This window comes from Salvelinus fontinalis, chromosome 36, assembly GCF_029448725.1.
Source record: "Salvelinus fontinalis isolate EN_2023a chromosome 36, ASM2944872v1, whole genome shotgun sequence".
Taxonomy (NCBI): Eukaryota; Metazoa; Chordata; class Actinopteri; order Salmoniformes; family Salmonidae; genus Salvelinus; species Salvelinus fontinalis.
The window spans coordinates 30,245,056-30,266,293 of NC_074700.1; the positions used below are offsets into that span (position 1 = coordinate 30,245,056).

General features: G+C 45.2%; 1 protein-coding gene across 1 annotated transcript in view; it reads left to right on the plus strand.

Moving 5' to 3' along the window:
• The window catches only part of mark2b (MAP/microtubule affinity-regulating kinase 2b), a 94,457-nt gene that overhangs the window by 19,057 nt on the left and 54,162 nt on the right, over positions 1–21,238 (plus strand). The window contains exons 2-3 of the mRNA XM_055901565.1: positions 11,945–12,109; positions 18,659–18,712. Of these exons, the coding sequence (XP_055757540.1) occupies positions 11,945–12,109; positions 18,659–18,712 (219 nt within the window). The remainder of the gene's footprint in view (positions 1–11,944; positions 12,110–18,658; positions 18,713–21,238) is intronic.

A 21,238-nucleotide genomic window follows, 5' to 3' on the forward strand; every position in this document is an offset into this window, starting at 1 on the left:
AGGACTTGGCTGCTTTCTCGTTTCTAGTGTATTTCTGTGTTTTCTCCTTCCATTTCTGCTTCGTAGGATCCCCCCCCCCCCCCCCCCCCCCCCCCCCCCCCCCCCCCCATCTCCCTCTCGGGTCACTTCAAATGGTTCTGGAAACGTTTCTGTAGTTAGAAACGGACAAGATAAACACTCAAGAAAAAATATTTTGTTGAAATATAAATTAAAGTGAATTGATTGCATCCAAAATGGCCGTTTTGATTTAAAAAAAAAATAGAATTCATATAATATTCAATAATTGTAATAACTAACAGCTGATTTGGACGAAAACTATTTCTAACAATGAGTACGACATGAGGAATCTAAAAAAGGGGTCAAAAGCCATCCACGGACCTCCAACACCCCAACCAAACAACAAGTATATAGTGTCCGTTCTCTGTTTGACATGTAATATGGAGCTGTCGCTTGGAGTATTGTTTCTTCCTATGTAATGTATTCTCAGTGAATTTGGTGATGGTGTTTTCACCCTGTTCAAAGAAATTTGTAATTTAAGCTGTTGGGTTTATGTCCCATCCTGCATCCTGATATGACCAGGTTCTGAACACTAGGTCAGCCGTCATTGTAAATAAGAATTTGTTCTTAAATGACTTGCCTAGTTAAAAAAAAATATATAAATATAAAGGTTCTGACCACTAGATGGTGCTGTTCATGCTATAAGGTGATTCTTTATTTAAATAACCCCCCTGTTGTTAACGAGCTCATAGTTTCACACACTTCAACGCAAATGCATTCTCCCTTGACAAGTACCAACACAAACCCTTTACTCTAGGAAGTTAGTATAACACACACATCCCTGTCCATGAGCGAGAGCGTATGAGTGTGTGTAGGTGGACATTTTATTTTTAGTTCACCCTACTCATGGCTGACTTTCTCTGTGTGCAACAGCGTCTAAGTAAAATAAATACGGAGTACAGGTGTCTGTGTGTGCTTGACAGAATATCTTGCATCCATCTCCCATCATTGAATACAAAGATAGAGGTGGAAGAGAAGGGATGGAGTAGAGGTGGTGGAAGAGAAGGGATGGAGTAGAGGTGGTGGAAGAGAAGGGATGGAGTAGAGGTGGTGGAAGAGAAGGGATGGAGTAGAGGTGGTGGAAGAGACGGGATGGAGTAGAGGTGGTGGAAGAGACGGGATGGAGTAGAGGTGGTGGAAGAGACGGGATGGAGTAGAGGTGGTGGAAGAGACGGGATGGAGTAGAGGTGGTGGAAGAGACGGGATGGAGTAGAGGTGGTGGAAGAGACGGGATGGAGTAGAGGTGGTGGAAGAGACGGGATGGAGTAGAGGTGGTGGAAGAGACGGGATGGAGTAGAGGTGGTGGAAGAGACGGGATGGAGTAGAGGTGGTGGAAGAGACGGGATGGAGTAGAGGTGGTGGAAGAGACGGGGTGGAGTAGAGGTGGTGGAAGAGACGGGGTGGAGTAGAGGTGGTGGAAGAGACGGGGTGGAGTAGAGGTGGTGGAAGAGACGGGATGGAGTAGAGGTGGTGGAAGAGACGGGATGGAGTAGAGGTGGTGGAAGAGACGGGATGGAGTAGAGGTGGTGGAAGAGAAGGGATGGAGTAGAGGTGGTGGAAGAGACGGGATGGAGTAGAGGTGGTGGAAGAGACGGGATGGAGTAGAGGTGGTGGAAGAGACGGGATGGAGTAGAGGTGGTGGAAGAGACGGGATGGAGTAGAGGTGGTGGAAGAGACGGGATGGAGTAGAGGTGGTGGAAGAGACGGGATGGAGTAGAGGTGGTGGAAGAGACGGGATGGAGTAGAGGTGGTGGAAGAGACGGGATGGAGTAGAGGTGGTGGAAGAGACGGGATGGAGTAGAGGTGGTGGAAGAGACGGGATGGAGTAGAGGTGGTGGAAGAGACGGGATGGAGTAGAGGTGGTGGAAGAGACGGGATGGAGTAGAGGTGGTGGAAGAGACGGGATGGAGTAGAGGTGGTGGAAGAGACGGGATGGAGTAGAGGTGGTGGAAGAGACGGGATGGAGTAGAGGTGGTGGAAGAGACGGGATGGAGTACCTTTACTCTAGGAAGTTAGTATAACACACACATCCCTGTCCATGAGCGAGAGCGTATGAGTGTGTGTAGGTGGACATTTTATTTTTAGTTCACCCTACTCATGGCTGACTTTCTCTGTGTGCAACAGCGTCTAAGTAAAATAAATACGGAGTACAGGTGTCTGTGTGTGCTTGACAGAATATCTTGCATCCATCTCCCATCATTGAATACAAAGATAGAGGTGGAAGAGAAGGGATGGAGTAGATGTGGTGGAAGAGAAGGGATGGAGTAGAGGTGGTGGAAGAGAAGGGATGGAGTAGAGGTGGTGGAAGAGAAGGGATGGAGTAGAGGTGGTGGAAGAGAAGGGATGGAGTAGAGGTGGTGGAAGAGAAGGGATGGAGTAGAGGTGGTGGAAGAGACGGGATGGAGTAGAGGTGGTGGAAGAGACGGGATGGAGTAGAGGAGGTGGAAGAGACGGGATGGAGTAGAGGTGGTGGAAGAGACGGGATGGAGTAGAGGTGGTGGAAGAGAAGGGATGGAGTAGAGGTGGTGGAAGAGAAGGGGTGGAGTAGAGGAGGTGGAAGAGAAGGGGTGGAGTGGAGGAGGTGGAAGAGAAGGGGTGGAGTGGAGGAGGTGGAAGAGAAGGGGTGGAGTGGAGGAGGTGGAAGAGAAGGGGTGGAGTGGAGGAGGTGGAAGAGAAGGGGTGGAGTGGAGGAGGTGGAAGAGAAGGGGTGGAGTGGAGGAGGTGGAAGAGAAGGGGTGGAGTGGAGGAGGTGGAAGAGAAGGGGTGGAGTGGAGGAGGTGGAAGAGAAGGGGTGGAGTGGAGGAGGTGGAAGAGAAGGGGTGGAGTGGAGGAGGTGGAAGAGAAGGGGTGGAGTGGAGGAGGTGGAAGAGAAGGGGTGGAGTGGAGGTGGTGGAAGAGACGGGATTGAGTGGAGGTGGTGGAAGAGACGGGATTGAGTGGAGGTGGTGGAAGAGACGGGATTGAGTGGAGGTGGTGGAAGAGACGGGATTGAGTGGAGGTGGTGGAAGAGACGGGATTGAGTAGAGGTGGTGGAAGAGAAGGGATGACAGAGGAGACAGGAGGGAGGAGAAGGGGAAATGGTGTGAGGGCAGCTACAGCAAGCAACAAATCACCATGGCAACACATCCATCACGACCAGAACACAGGAGGGTGTGTGTGTGTGTGTGTGTGTGATCTCCCCCCATTGGACTTATCATTACTATAGACTTATGTAGGTGTCTGTCTGTGTCTTTAGGTCTTCAAATACTCTCTTCTTCTAACGTGTGTGTGTGTGTGTGTGTGTGTGTGTGTGTGTGTGTGTGTGTGTGTGTGTGTGTGTGTGTGTGTGTGTGTGTGTGTGTGTGTGTGTGTGTGTGTGTGTGTGTGTGTGTGTGTGTGTGTGTGTGTGTGTGTGTGCTGCTGCTGCTGCTGCTGCTGCTGCTGCTGCTGCTGCTGCTGCTGCTGCTGCTGCTGCTGCTGCTGCTGCTGCTGCTGCTCACTGAGTGTATGCGTGTTCCTCCTCTCTGTTCCCTAGGAAAGGACAGTAGTAATGAGGGTAGAGTCAAACCGTTCCCACACACTGGGATAAACACTACTACAGCTCAGTGTGTGTGTGTCTTGGTTCAGCGCTGTAACTAGCGTTATGAGTCAGTGCTAGCTAGCTGAAAGTAATGTGAGAACAAAACAATGACAGCAATTGTCTGCACATCTATAATTATAACAGGTGAGTTTGTTTGTGTGTGTGTGTGTGGCTGGCGTGCAGCTGTTAAGGAACGAAAGAGGAGAAAATTCTGCACAATAGTACAGAGGGGGTGGGAGAGAGACGGAAAGGGGGGAGAGAGAGAGAGAGAGACGGAGAGAGGGGGGCGGGAGGTGGAAACGGAGAGATGGAGAGGGGGGGAGAGAGACGGCGAGAGGGGGGCGGGAGACGGAGAGGGGGGGGGGGAGACGGAGAGGGGGAGAGAGAGGGGGGTGGGAGAGAGAGATGGAGAGAGGGGGGCGGGAGAGAGAGCTGGAGAGGGGAGAGGGAGACGGAGAGGGGGGAGAGAGAGACGGCGATACGGAGAGGGGGGAGAGAGAGACGGATAAGGGGGGAAAGAGAGACGGAGAGGGGGGGAAAGAGAGACGGGGAGAGAGAGAGACGGAGAGAGGTTGGCGGGAGAGAGAGATGGAGAGGGGGAGAGAGAGAGAGACGGAGAGGGGGGAGAGAGAGAAACAGCGAGATGGAGAGGGGGGAGAGAGAGACAGCGAGATGGAGAGGGGGGAGAGAGGAAAAGAGAGACGGAGACTGTGGAGAGAGCTAGAGAGGATGTTGCAAGAGTCGCACTATAAAATACACACACACACCGCTCTCCCAAACACACACAGATGCACACACACACCGCTCTCCCAAACACACACAGATGCACACACACACCGCTCTCCCAAACACACACAGATGCACACACACCGCTCTCTCAAACACACACAGATGCACACACACACACCGCTCTCTCAAACACACACAGATGCACACACACACACCGCTCTCTCAAACACACACAGATGCACACACACACACCGCTCTCTCAAACACACAGAGATGCACACACACACACCGCTCTCTCAAACACACACAGATGCACACACACACACCGCTCTCTCAAACACACACAGATGCACACACACACCGCTCTCTCAAACACACACAGATGCACACACACAAACACACAGCTCTTATCAGTGTTATGAGGATAGTGCTGTAACTTCCTCTCACCAGTCTAGCTAATGTTGACATGAGCAACAAGGACAGTCAGCACACACACACACACACACACACAGACACACACACACACACACACACACACACACACACACACACACACACACACACACACACAGCTCTTTGACACACGCACGCACACACGCACACACACAACTCTTTGACACACACACACATAATTAAAGAGGTGGCAGAGAGAGGTGCTGAACAGAATGTGAGTCTAGTTAGCAAATAAGGTAGGAGAGGGAGTGTGTGAGTGTGTGTGTGTCTTCCTGTGTGCGTGTGTTGACGTCAAGCACACCCCAAGGAACACACACACTCCAGCAGGACCTCAATAACATGTCCTAGGGATGATGATGTCAGAAATACAGTTGTTTGTGTGATACACCAGAGGCTGTCCTCTAAAAGGCTGGATTAGCCAGATTGGTTTGTTCATCTGAACTGGGATTGAGTTCAGAGGCTGTCCTCTAAAAGGTCTGATTGCTGCTACAGCTGTAGAGGGACCTCTCTCTCTCTCTCTTGTTCAGATGCCCACAGTTGTCGTGTGTGTGTGTCTTTTATTTATTTAATTTCACCTTTATTTAACCAGGTAGGCCAGTTGAGAACAAGTTCTAATTTACAACTGCGACCTGGACAAGATAAAGCAAAGCAGTGTGACACAAACAACAACACAGAGTTACACATGGAATAAACAAACGTACAGTCAATAACAGAATAGAAAAATCTGTATACTGTGTGTGCAAATGTAGTAAGATTAGGGAGGTCAGGCAATAAATAGGCCATGGTGGCGAAATAATTACAATTTAGCAATTTACCACTGGAGTGATAGATGTACAGAAGATGAATGTGCAAGTAGAGATACTGGGTTACAAAGGAGAAAAACAAAAATAATAACAATATGGGGATGAGGTAGTTTGATGGGCTATTTCAGATGGGCTATGTACAGCGGCAATGATCTGTGAGCTGCTCTGACAGCTGATGCTTACAGTTAGTGAGGGAGATATAAGACTCCAGCTTCAGTGATTTTTGCAATTCGTTCCAGTCATTGGCAGCAGAGAACTGGAAGGAAAGGTGGCCAAAGGAGGAGTTGGCTTTGGGGGTGACCAGTGAAATATACCTGCTGGAGCGCGTGCTACGGGTGGGTGTTATGGTGACCAGTGAAATATACCTGCTGGAGCGCGTGCTACGGGTGGGTGCTGCTATGGTGACTAGTGAGCTGATATAAGGCGGGGCTTTACCTAGCAAAGACTTATAGATGACCTGGAGCCAGTGGGTTTGGCAACAAATATGAAGTGAGGGCCAGCCAATGAGAGCATACAGGTCGCAGTGGTGGGTAGTATATGGGGCTTTGGTGATAAAACAGATGGCACTGTGATAGACTACATCCAGTTTACTGAGTAGAGTGTTGGAGGGTATTTTGTAAATGACATCGCCGAAGTCAAGGATTGGTAGGATAGTCAGTTTTACGAGGGTATGTTTAGCAGCATGAGTGAAGGATGCAGTTGGAGGCCACGGAAGGAGTGTTGTATGGCATTGAAGCTCATCCGCAGGTTAGTTAACACAGTGTCCAAAGAAGGGCCAGACGTATACAGAATGGTGTCGTCTGCGTTGAGGTGGATCAGAGAATCACCAGCATTTCTTTCAGAACATCAGTTATCTGGATTTGGGTGAAGGAGAAATGGGGGAGGCTTGGGCAAGTTTCTGTGGGGGGTGCAGAGCAGTTGGCCGGGGTAGGGATAGCCAAGTGGAAAGCATGGCCAGCTGTAGAAAAATGCTTCTTGAAATTCTCAATTATAGTGGATTTATCGGTGGTGACAGTGTTTCCTAGGCTCAGTGCAGTGGGCAGCTGGGAGGAGGTGCTCTTATTCTCCATGGACTTTACAGTGTCCCAGAACATTTGGGAATTAGTGCTACAGGATGCAAATTTCTGTTTGAAAAAGCTAGCCTTAGCTTTCCTAACTGCCTGTATATATTGGTTCCTAACTTTTATCAGCCCTCTGCTGTGCCGAACATCAAGTGTGTGTTTTCTTACACTGAATTACCCTTGTATGAACACACATACACACCATCAGTTCTCTCGCTCTGTCTGTTTGTCTCCCTCCCTTTCTCTTGGTGTCTGGTCTCGTGTGCAGTGTGTCTCATGTCCTTGGAGCCAGCTACCGTCTGACCCTGATCCCTGTCACCTGTCACCTGTCTGCCCAGATCACTCACACACACAATTTTTGTGACCAAAGTTTAGGTTCTAACCTTGTCATTGTTCTGTTAGTCTGGGTTCTAACCTTTGTCAGTGTTCTGTCAGTCTGGGTTCTAACCTTTGTCAGTGTTTTGTTAGTCTGGGTTCTAACCTTGTCAGTGTTCTGTTAGTCTGGGTTCTAACCTTGTCAGTGTTCTGTTAGTCTGGGTTCTAACCTTTGTCAGTGTTCTGTTAGTCTAGGAGGGTCTGACCTTGTCAGTGTTCTGTTAGTCTAGGAGGGTCTAAACTTGTCAGTGTTCTGTTAGTCTAGGAGGGTCTAAACTTGTCAGTGTTCTGTTAGTCTAGGAGGGTCTAAACTTGTCAGTGTTCTGTTAGTCTAGGAGGGTCTTGTCAGTGTTATGTTAGTCTAGGAGGGTCTTGTCAGTGTTATGTTAGTCTAGGAGGGTCTGACCTTGTCAGTGTTCTGTTAGTCTAGGAGGGTCTGACCTTGTCAGTGTTCTGTTAGTCTAGGAGGGTCTGACCTTGTCAGTGTTCTGTTAGTCTAGGAGGGTCTGGCCTTGTCAGTGTTCTGTTAGTCTAGGAGGGTCTGGCCTTGTCAGTGTTCTGTTAGTCTAGGAGGGTCTAAACTTGTCAGTGTTCTGTTAGTCTAGGAGGGTCTGGCCTTGTCAGTGTTCTGTTAGTCTAGGAGGGTCTGACATTTACATTTACATTTAAGTCATTTAGCAGACGCTCTTATCCAGAGCGACTTACAAATTGGACCTTGTCAGTGTTCTGTTAGTCTAGGAGGGTCTGGCCTTGTCAGTGTTCTGTTAGTCTAGGAGGGTCTGGCCTTGTCAGTGTTCTGTTAGTCTAGGAGGGTCTAAACTTGTCAGTGTTCTGTTAGTCTAGGAGGGTCTGAACTTGTCAGTGTTCTGTTAGTCTAGGAGGGTCTGACCTTGTCAGTGTTCTGTTAGTCTAGGAGGGTCTAAACTTGTCAGTGTTCTGTTAGTCTAGGAGGGCCTTGTCAGTGTTCTGTTAGTCTAGGAGGGCCTAAACTTGTCAGTGTTCTGTTAGTCTAGGAGGGTCTGACCTTGTCAGTGTTCTGTTAGTCTAGGAGGGTCTAAACTTGTCAGTGTTCTGTTAGTCTAGGAGGGTCTGAACTTGTCAGTGTTCTGTTAGTCTAGGAGGGTCTAAACTTGTCAGTGTTCTGTTAGTCTAGGAGGGCCTTGTCAGTGTTCTGTTAGTCTAGGAGGGCCTTGTCAGTGTTCTGTTAGTCTAGGAGGGTCTGAACTTGTCAGTGTTCTGTTAGTCTAGGAGGGCCTAAACTTGTCAGTGTTCTGGTAGTCTAGGAGGGTCTGGCCTTGTCAGTGTTCTGTTAGTCTAGGAGGGTCTGGCCTTGTCAGTGTTCTGTTAGTCTAGGAGGGTCTAAACTTGTCAGTGTTCTGTTAGTCTAGGAGGGCCTTGTCAGTGTTCTGTTAGTCTAGGAGGGCCTTGTCAGTGTTCTGTTAGTCTAGGAGGGTCTGAACTTGTCAGTGTTCTGTTAGTCTAGGATGGTCTGGCCTTGTCAGTGTTCTGTTAGTCTAGGAGGGTCTGACCTTGTCAGTGTTCTGTTAGTCTAGGAGGGTCTGACCTTGTCAGTGTTCTGTTAGTCTAGGAGGGTCTGAACTTGTCAGTGTTCTGTTAGTCTAGGAGGGTCTGAACTTGTCAGTGTTCTGTTAGTCTAGGAGGGTCTGACCTTGTCAGTGTTCTGTTAGTCTAGGAGGGTCTAAACTTGTCAGTGTTCTGTTAGTCTAGGAGGGCCTTGTCAGTGTTCTGTTAGTCTAGGAGGGCCTTGTCAGTGTTCTGTTAGTCTAGGAGGGTCTGACCTTGTCAGTGTTCTGTTAGTCTAGGAGGGTCTAAACTTGTCAGTGTTCTGTTAGTCTAGGAGGGCCTTGTCAGTGTTCTGTTAGTCTAGGAGGGCCTTGTCAGTGTTCTGTTAGTCTAGGAGGGTCTGAACTTGTCAGTGTTCTGTTAGTCTAGGAGGGCCTAAACTTGTCAGTGTTCTGGTAGTCTAGGAGGGTCTGGCCTTGTCAGTGTTCTGTTAGTCTAGGAGGGTCTAAACTTGTCAGTGTTCTGTTAGTCTAGGAGGGCCTTGTCAGTGTTCTGTTAGTCTAGGAGGGCCTTGTCAGTGTTCTGTTAGTCTAGGAGGGTCTGAACTTGTCAGTGTTCTGTTAGTCTAGGATGGTCTGGCCTTGTCAGTGTTCTGTTAGTCTAGGAGGGTCTGACCTTGTCAGTGTTCTGTTAGTCTAGGAGGGTCTGACCTTGTCAGTGTTCTGTTAGTCTAGGAGGGTCTGAACTTGTCAGTGTTCTGTTAGTCTAGGAGGGTCTGAACTTGTCAGTGTTCTGTTAGTCTAGGAGGGTCTAAACTTGTCAGTGTTCTGTTAGTCTAGGAGGGCCTTGTCAGTGTTCTGTTAGTCTAGGAGGGTCTAAACTTGTCAGTGTTCTGTTAGTCTAGGAGGGTCTGGCCTTGTCAGTGTTCTGTTAGTCTAGGAGGGTCTGAACTTGTCAGTGTTCTGTTAGTCTAGGAGGGTCTGACCTTGTCAGTGTTCTGTTAGTCTAGGAGGGTCTAAACTTGTCAGTGTTCTGTTAGTCTAGGAGGGCCTTGTCAGTGTTCTGTTAGTCTAGGAGGGCCTTGTCAGTGTTCTGTTAGTCTAGGAGGGTCTGAACTTGTCAGTGTTCTGTTAGTCTAGGATGGTCTGGCCTTGTCAGTGTTCTGTTAGTCTAGGAGGGTCTGACCTTGTCAGTGTTCTGTTAGTCTAGGAGGGTCTGACCTTGTCAGTGTTCTGTTAGTCTAGGAGGGTCTGAACTTGTCAGTGTTCTGTTAGTCTAGGAGGGTCTGAACTTGTCAGTGTTCTGTTAGTCTAGGAGGGTCTAAACTTGTCAGTGTTCTGTTAGTCTAGGAGGGTCTGAACTTGTCAGTGTTCTGTTAGTCTAGGAGGGTCTGACCTTGTCAGTGTTCTGTTAGTCTAGGAGGGTCTAAACTTGTCAGTGTTCTGTTAGTCTAGGAGGGCCTTGTCAGTGTTCTGTTAGTCTAGGAGGGCCTTGTCAGTGTTCTGGTAGTCTAGGAGGGTCTGACCATGTCAGTGTTCTGTTAGTCTAGGAGGGTCTGAACTTGTCAGTGTTCTGTTAGTCTAGGAGGGTCTAAACTTGTCAGTGTTCTGGTAGTCTAGGAGGGTCTGACCATGTCAGTGTTCTGTTAGTCTAGGAGGGTCTAAACTTGTCAGTGTTCTGTTAGTCTAGGATGTGAGTGTCTGTGAGTATTCCAGTGTGGTAAACTCCAGACGAATAGGTGAAACCTGTTAAGAGTTCTTAGTATCTTTGGTAAAAAGCTTCCCTGTCCCTACAGCTTCCCTGTCTCTCTGTTGTGCTTTTTTTCAGGTTTTACTTGTTTATTTTAGTGGTTGTCAACAAAATATAAAGTTTCATTCTTGTTACAGATGATGTCCTAAAACAGGGTTCCCCAACTGGCTGCTCGAGGGTAAACAGGGTTCCCCAACGGGCTGCCCGAGGGTTAACAAGGTTCCCCAACTGGCTGCCCGAGGGTTAACAAGGTTCCCCAACTGGCTGCCCGAGGGTAAACAGGGTTCCCCAACTGGCTGCTCGAGGGTTAGCAAGGTTCCCCAACTGGCTGCCCGAGGGTTAGCAAGGTTCCCCAACTGGCTGCCCGAGGGTTAGCAAGGTTCCCCAACGGGCTGCCCGAGGGTTAGCAAGGTTCCCCAACGGGCTGCCCGAGGGTTAGCAAGGTTCCCCAACGGGCTGCCCGAGGGTTAGCAAGGTTCCCCAACTGGCTGCCCGAGGGTTAGCAAGGTTCCCCAACGGGCTGCCCGAGGGTTAGCAAGGTTCCCCAACGGGCTGCCCGAGGGTAAACAGGGTTCCCCAACGGGCTGCCCGAGGGTTAGCAAGGTTCCCCAACGGGCTGCCCGAGGGTAAACGGGGTTCCCCAACGGGCTGCCCGAGGGTAAACAGGGTTCCCCAACTGGCTGCCCGAGGGTAAACGGGGTTCCCCAACTGGCTGCCCGAGGGTAAACGGGGTTCCCCAACGGGCTGCCCGAGGGTAAACAGGTTTCCCCAACGGGCTGCCCGAGGGTAAACAGGGTTCCCCAACTGGCTGCCCGAGGGTAAACAGGGTTCCCCAACTGGCTGCCCAAGGGTGATTTTTATTTGGCTGCCCAAGTTTTCAGACCAAAAAAGAAATGTGAAAACATCAGCTAATCAGGTACAATTGATTTTAGTTGATCAAATCTGTTCCAAAGAATTCTGTTCTGTATTCCCACGCAAAATAGAGAGATCTACACTGAGTGAACAAAACATTAAGAACACCTGCTCTTTCCATGACATAGACTGACCAGGTGAATCCAGGGGAAAGCTATGATCCCTTATTGATGTCACTTGCTCAATCCACTTCAATCAGTGTAGATGAAGAGGAGACAGGTTGAAGAGGGATTTCTTAAGCCGTGAGACGATTGTGTGTGTGTGTGTGTGTGTGTGCCATTCAGAGGGTGAATGGGCAAGACAAAATATTTAAGTGCCTTTGAACAGGGTATGGTAGTAGGTGCCAGGCGCACCAGTTTGTGTTAAGAACTGCAACGCTGCTGGGTTTTTCACACTCAACAGTTTCCTGTGTGTATCAAGAATGGTCCACCACCCAAAGGACATCCAGCCAACTGGAAGCGTTGGAGTCAACATGGGCCAGTATCCCTGGCCCATTGTGTATAGTCAGTGTATGTGATCGTATACATATGTTAGCAAGGTCTGAGATCATCTAATGCTTCATTCAAATATCGGTTTGGGTTTCTTGCGGTCAATTTGCAGTCTACCAATTATTTTGTAAGTAGATTCCGCTCAATGAAAAATTGTCCCTCGGCTTAATCTGGTTAATGATCCCTGTACTTATACAACTCTCTCCCCTCCTCTCCCTCCCTCCATTCTACCAGGACACCAAGGCGGGGGGCCGTCCCAGCATGCCGCGATGTCGGAACTCGGTTGCCACGACGGCGGAGGAGACCCCTCACATCGGTAACTATCGGTTGCTGAAGACCATTGGCAAGGGCAACTTCGCTAAAGTCAAACTGGCACGCCACGTCCTCACCGGGAAAGAGGTAACACAGACACACACACACACTTTACTCGTACACACAGAGACACCACTTTCTCTTCTGGCAGGAACTGCTTCCTGTCTTGTTGCATCACTTCCCGTGTAGCCTCCACTTTGGACTTGGGCTGTATCTCAATTCCTTCAGTATTTGGACTGGATCCATTTTGAACCACCCCTACAGTCCTCCTCAGCTCAGACACACGCGTTCTCACACACATTATTTCTTTCCATTCTTCTATCCCTCCGCTCTCCTCCTGAAGGACTTGATGGAGGAGAGGAGAGGAAGCCATTGTAGAGTATTGAGATGCAGCCCAACTGTCTCTCTCTGTTGAATTGAAGTTGGTGTTCTGTTGGAACACTCAACATTCTGTCCTCACTGTGTTCCACCAGGCAGAGACGGTGTTCAGCATTCTGAACTGGGTCTGTCTGTCTCTGTGCCTGTCTGCCTGTCTGCCTGTCTCTGTGTCTGTCTGCCTGTCTGCCTGTCTGCCTGTCTGCCTGTCTGTCTGTCTCTGTCTGTCTCTGTCTGTCTCTGTCTGTCTCTGTCTGTCTCTGTCTGTCTCTGTCTGTCTCTGTCTGTCTCTGTCTCTGTCTCTGTCTCTGTCTCTGTCTCTGTCTCTGTCTGTCTGTCTGTCTGTCTCTGTCTGTCTCTGTCTGTCTCTGTCTGTCTGTCTGTCTGTCTCTGTCTGTCTGTCTGTCTCTGTCTGTCTGTCTGTCTGTCTGACTTAGAATTTGCCCTTGAACAAGGCAGTTAACCCGCTGTTCCTAGGCCGTCATTGTAAATAAGAATTTGTTCTTAACTGACTTGCCTAGTTAAATAAAGGTCAAATATATTTTTTTATAAAAATAATAATAAATTGCTCAGGCAGGCAGAGGCCAGTGTGTGTAATTGGGGTGGCTTTTGGTCATGTGTGTGTGTGTTGCTGGCTATGTCAATGTGTGACTGCTCTATGATACTGATTACTCTGAGTGAGTGAGAGTGTGAGAGAGGGAGCGAGACATAGAGAGTGTGAGAGCGAGACAGGGAGATATATGAAGGAACCACTCAAAGGGGAAAAAGTATCTTTCTCTCAATTCAATAGATGCATTATTGGCATAAATGGGTGGTTGCCACTGTTGCCAAGCGATGGATATGAAGTATTACATAAACTTAACAATATGTTTGAACAATAACAACAACAATACACAGTGTCTTGTGAAAGTATTCAGACCCACTGACTTTTTCCACATTTTGTTACGTTACAGCCTTATTCTAAAATCGATTAAATTATTTAAAAAATCTCAGCAATCTACACACAATACCCCATAATGACAAAGAAAAAACAGGTTTTTGGAAAGTATTGCAAATGTATTAAAAAAATTAAAACAGAAACCTTATTTACATATGTATTCAGACCCTTTGCTATGAGACTCAAAATTGAGCTCTGGTCCATCCTGTTTCCAATGATCATCCTTGAGATGTTTCTACAACTTGATTGGAGTCCACCTGTAGTAAATTCAATTGATTGGACATGATTTGGAAAGGCACACACCTGTCTAAAAACCAAGCCATGAGGTTGAAGGAATTGTCCGTAGAGATCAGAGACTGGATTGTGTCGAGGCACAGATCTGGGAAAGGGTACCAAAACATTTCTGCAGCGTTGAAGGTCCCCAAGAACACAGTGGCCTCCATTAATATAAAATGAAAGACGTTTGGAACCACCAAGAGTCTTCCTAGAGCTGGCTGCCCGCCCAAACAGCAATCGGGAAGAAGGGCCTTGGTCAGGGAGGTGACCAAGAACCCAATGGTCACTCTGACAGAGCTCCAGACTTCCTCTGTGGAGATGGGAGAACCTTCCAGAAGGACAACCATCTCTGCTGCACTCCACCATTCAGGCCTTTATGGTAGAGTGGCCAGACGGGAGCCACTCCTCAGTAAAAGGCACATAACAGCCACAGCCCGCTTGGAGTTTGCCAAAATCAATCAATCAATCAATTTTATTTTATATAGCCCTTCGTACATCAGCTAATATCTCGAAGTGCTGTACAGAAACCCAGCCTAAAACCCCAAACAGCTAGTAATGCAGGTGTAGAAGCACGGTGGCTAGGAAAAACTCCCTAGAAAGGCCAAAACCTAGGAAGAAACCTAGAGAGGAACCAGGCTATGAGGGGTGGCCAGTCCTCTTCTGGCTGTGCCGGGTGGAGATTATAACAGAACTATGCCAAGATGTTCAAAAATGTTCATAAGTGACAAGCATGGTCAAATAATAATCATGAATAATTTTCAGTTGGCTTTTCATAGCTGATCATTAAGAGTTGAAAAACAACAGGTCTGGGACAGGTGGCGGTTCCATAACCGCAGGCAGAACAGCTGAAACTGGAATAGCAGCAAGGCCAGGCGGACTGGGGACAGCAAGGAGTCACCACGGGCGGCAGTCCCGACGCATGGTCCCAGGGCCCAGGTCCTCCGAGAGAAAGAAAGAGAGAAGGAGAAAATTAGAGAGAGCCAAGATTTTCAAAATATTCATAAATGACAAGCATGGTCAAATAATAATCAGGCATAAATCTCAGTTGGCTTTTCATAGCCGATCATTAAGAGTTGAAAACAGCAGGTCTGGGACAGGTAGGGGTTTCGTAACCGCAGGCAGAACAGTTGAAACTGGAATAGCAGCAAGGCCAGGCGGACTGGGGACAGCAAGGTGTCAGCATGCCCGGTAGTCCTGACGTATGGTCCTAGGGCTCAGGTTCTCAGAGAGAAAGAGAGAACGAGAGAATTAGAGAGAGCATACTTAAAAAGGCACCTAAAGACTCTCAGACCATGAGAAACAAGACTTTCTGGTCTGATAAAACCAAGATTGAACTCTGGCCTGAATGTCAAGTGTCATGTCTGGAGGAAACCTGGCACCATCCCTATGGTGAAACATGGTGGTGGCAGCATCATGCTGTGGGGATGGTTTTCAGTGGTACGGACTGGGAGACTAGTCAGGATTGAGGCAAAGATGAACGGAGCAAAGTACAGAGAGATCCTTCATGAAAACCTGCTCCAGAGCGCTCAGGACCTCAGACTGGGGCGACGGTTCACCTTCCAGCACACAGCCAAAACAATGCAGGACTGATTTCGGGACAAGTCTCTGAATGTCCTTGAGCGGCCCAACCAGAGCCCAGACTTGAACCCGATCGAACTTCTCTAGAGAGACCTGAAAAAAGCTGTGCAGCGATACTCCCCATCCAACCTGACAGAGCTTGAGAGGTTCTGCAGAGAAGAATGGGAGAAACTCCCCAAATAAAGGTGTGCCAAGAAGACTTGAGGCTGTAATCACTGCCAAAGGTGCTTCAACAAAGTACTGAGTAAAGCGTCTGAATACTTATGTAAATGTGATATTTCTGTTTTAATTTTTAATGAATTTGCAAAAAATGTCAAAAATGTTTGCTTTGTCATGATGGGTTACTGTGTGTAGATTGAGGGGGAAATTATGTAATCAATTTTGTTACAGAAAGCTGTAACAAAATGTGGTAAAAGTCAAGGGGTCTGAATACTTTCCGAATGCACTGTATATTAAAAAAATTAAATGTCAACAATTGAGAAACAATTGAGAAATCTCCTGTATGACATGGATCTACTGTCTCTGTTATATTATGACAGACCAGCTAGATCTACTGTCTCTGTTATATTATGACAGACCAGCTAGATATACTGTCTCTGTAACATTATGACAGACCAGCTAGATCTACTGTCTCTGTAATATTATGACAGACCAGCTAGATCTACTGTCTCTGTTATATTATGACAGACCAGCTAGATCTACTGTCTCTGTTATATTATGACAGACCAGCTAGATCTACTGTCTCTGTTATGTTATGACAGACCAGCTAGATCTACTGTCTCTGTTATATTATGACAGACCAGCTAGATCTACTGTCTCTGTTATATTATGACAGACCAGCTAGATCTACTGTCTCTGTAATATTATGACAGACCAGCTAGATATACTGTCTCTGTTATATTATGACAGACCAGCTAGATCTACTGTCTCTGTTATATTATGACAGACCAGCTAGATCTACTGTCTCTGTTATGTTATGACAGACCAGCTAGATCTACTGTCTCTGTTATATTATGACAGACCTGCTAGATATACTGTCTCTGTAATATTATGACAGACCAGCTAGATCTACTGTCTCTGTAATATTATGACAGACCAGCTAGATCTACTGTCTCTGTAATATTATGACAGACCAGCTAGATCTACTGTCTCTGTAATATTATGACAGACCAGCTAGATCTACTGTCTCTGTAATATTATGACAGACCAGCTAAATCTACTGTCTCTGTTATATTATGACAGACCAGCTAGATGTACTGTCTCTGTTATATTATGACAGACCAGCTAGATCTACTGTCTCTGTAATATTATGACAGACCAGCTAGATCTACTGTCTCTGTTATAATATGACAGACCAGCTAGATCTACTGTCTCTGTTATAATATGACAGACCAGCTAGATCTACTATCTCTGTTATATTATGACAGACCAGCTAGATCTACTGTCTCTTACATTTTCCCCTAACAAAATGCAAGTGTTCTCCTCGACAGGCAGTTCTTTCTTTACATTTCAGGAGATAAATGCATCTGAGTCAAATGTGGAGTAGGAAGTGCTGCTCATTCTCTAGTCACCTGACCCACAGTGTTTACATAGTCTGTCTTCTCTGACCGTTTCTGTGGCGTTTCTGTCTCTATGGCCAGGCTATAGTCACTGAGTCTGTACATTGGTCTGTCTCTATGGCCAGGCTATAGTCACTGAGTCTGTACATTGGTCTGTCTCTATGGCCAGGCTATAGTCACTGAGTCTGTACATTGGTCCGTCTCTATGGCCAGGCTATAGTCACTGAGTCTGTACATTGGTCTATCTCTATGGCCAGGCTATAGTCACTGAGTCTGTACATTGGTCTGTCTCTATGGCCAGGCTATAGTCACTGAGTCTGTACATTGGTCTGTCTCTATGGCCAGGCTATAGTCACTGAGTCTGTACATTGGTCCGTCTCTATGGCCAGGCTATAGTCACTGAGTCTGTACATTGGTCTGTCTCTATGGCCAGGCTGTAGTCACTGAGTCTGTACATTGGTCTGTCTCTCTGGCCAGGCTATAGTCACTGAGTCTGTACATTGGTCCGTCTCTATGGCCAGGCTATAGTCACTGAGTCTGTACATTGGTCTGTCTCTATGGCCAGGCTATAGTCACTGAGTCTGTACATTGGTCCGTCTCTATGGCCAGGCTATAGTCACTGAGTCTGTACATTGGTCCGTCTCTATGGCCAGGCTATAGTCACTGAGTCTGTACATTGGTCCGTCTCTATGGCCAGGCTATAGTCACTGAGTCTGTACATTGGTCTGTCTCTCTGGCCAGGCTATAGTCACTTGTTGTTAATGTCTTCCTTTGTTTGAATTCTTTGGTTTTGTCAAGGTGTTGTGCACATTGGTCTCTCTGTCTGTTGAGTCTAATGTAGTTTAATGTAGTGTGTATAGTGTGTGTAGTGTGTTATGTCTGTTGAGTAGTGTAATGTAGTGTGTATAGTGTGTGTAGTGTAATGTAGTGTGTATAGTGTAATGGAGTGTAATGTAGTGTGTATAGTGTGATGTAATGTAGAGTAATGTAGTGTGTATCATGTAATGTAGTGCAATGTAGTGTGTATAGTGTGATGTAATGTAGTGTAATGTAGTGTAATGTAGTGTGTATAGTGTGATGTAATGTAGAGTAATGTAGTGTGTATCATGTAATGTAGTGCAATGTAGTGTGTATAGTGTGATGTAATGTAGTGTAATTTAGTGTAATGTAGTGTGTATCATGTAGTGCAATGTAGTGTAATGTAGTGTAGTGTAGTGTAATGTAGTGTAATGTAGTGTGTATAGTGTATAGTGTAATGTAGTGTAATGTAGTGTGTATAGTGTATAGTGTAATGTAGTGTAATGTAGTGTGTATAGTGTATAGTGTAATGTAGTGTAATGTAGTGTGTATCATGTAATGTAATGTAGTGTAGTGTGTTGTAGTGTAGTGTAGTGTAATGTAGTGTAGTGTACTGTAATGTAGTGTAATGTAATGTAATGTAGAGTAATGTAGTGTAATGTAGTGGGTATAGTGTAATGTAATGTAGTGTAATGTAATGTAGAGTAATGTAATGTAGTGTGTATCATGTAATGTAATGTAATGTAGTGTAATGTAATGTAGAGTAATGTAATGAAGTGTGTATCATGTAATGTAATGTAGTGTAATGTAATGTAGAGTAATGTAATGTAGTGTAATGTAATGTAGAGTAATGTAATGTAGTGTGTATCATGTAATGTAATGTAATGTAGTGTGTATCATGTAGTGTAATGTAATGTAGTGTGTATCATGTAATGTAATGTAGTGTGTATCATGTAATGTAATGTAGTGTGTATCATGTAATGTAATGTAGTGTGTATCATGTAATGTAATGTAGTGTAATGTAGTGTGTATCATGTAATGTAATGTAGTGTGTATCATGTAATGTAATGTAGTGTGTATCATGTAATGTAATGTAGTGTGTATCATTTCCAGGTGGCTGTTAAGATTATTGATAAAACACAACTCAACTCTTCCAGTCTGCAGAAGGTGAGTCCCACTATACACACTATACACACTACACACTATACACTATACACACTACACACTATATACACTACACACTATACACACTATACACACACTATACACTATACACACTACACACACTATACACACTATACACACTACACACTATACACACTACACACTATACACACTATATACACTACACACACACACTACACACTATACACACTACACACACTACACACACTATACACACTACACACTATACACACTGCACACTATACACACTATATACACTACACACACACACTACACACTATATACACTACACACTATACACACACTACACACTATACACACTACACACTACACACTACACACACTATACACACACTACACACTATACACTACACACTATACACTACACACGCTACACACTATACACACTTCACACCACACACACTACACACTATACACTACACACTATACACACTATACACTATACACACACTATACACACTATACACACTATACACACACTATACACTATACACACTATACACTACACACACACTATACACATTATACACACTATACACACTACACACTATACACTATACACTATATACACTATACACACACGACACACTATACACACTATACACACACTACACATTATACACATTATACACACTACACACTATACACTATATACACTACACACACTACACACTATACACACTACACACTACACACTATATACACTATACACTATACACACTACACACTATACACGCTACACACTATACACTATACACTATACACACTATATACACTATACACTATACACTATGCACTATACACGCTACACACTACACACTATACACACTATACACTATACACACTATATACACTATACACTATACACTATGCACTATACACACTACACACTATACACGCTACACACTATACACTATACACTATATACACTATACACTATACACTATGCACTATACACGCTACACACTACACACTATACACACTACACACTATACACGCTACATACTATACACACTATATACACTACACACACGCTATACACTACACACTATACACACTACACACTATACACGCTACACACTATACACACTATACACGCTACACACTATACACACTATACACACGCTACACACTATACACTACACACTACACACACTATACACACTATACACACTATACACACACTATACACTATATACACTATACACTATATACACTACACACTATATACACTACACACTATACACACTATACACACTATACACACTATACACTATATACACTACACACTATACACACTATACACACACTATACACTACACACTATATACACTACACACTATACACACTATACACACACTATACACTACACACTATATACATTACACACTATACACACTACACACTATACACGCTACACACTATACACACTACACACTATATACACTACACACTATACACACTACACACTATACACACACTATACACTACACACTATACACTACACACTATATACACTATACACTATATACACTACACACTATATACACTACACACTATACACACTATACACACTATACACACTATACACACTATACACACACTATACACTACACACTATATACACTATACACTATATACACTACACACTATACACACTATACACACACTATACACTATACACACTATACACTATATACACTACACACACTATACACACTATACACACACTATACACACTATACACACTATACACTACACACACACACTATACACACTATACACTATACACTATACACTATACACACTATACACACTATACACACTATACACACTACACACACACACTATACACACTATACACACACTATACACTATACACACTATACACTATACACACTATACACATACTACACACTATACACACACTACACACTATACACTACACATTATACACACTATACACGCTACACACTACACACTATACACACTACACACTATACACTACACACACACACTACACACTATACACTATATACACTATACACACTACACACTATACACGCTACATACTATACACACTATATACACTACACACACGCTATACACTACACACTATACACACTACACACTATACACGCTACACACTATACACACTATACACGCTACACACTATACACACGCTACACACTATACACACTACACACACTATACACACTATACACACTATACACACACTATACACTACACACTATATACACTATACACTATATACACTACACACTATATACACTACACACTATACACACTATACACACTATACACACACTATACACTATACACACTATACACTACACACACACTACACATATACACTATATACTATATACACTACTATATACACTACACACTATATACACTACACACTATATACACTACACACTATATACACTACACACTATATACACTACACACTATACACACTAT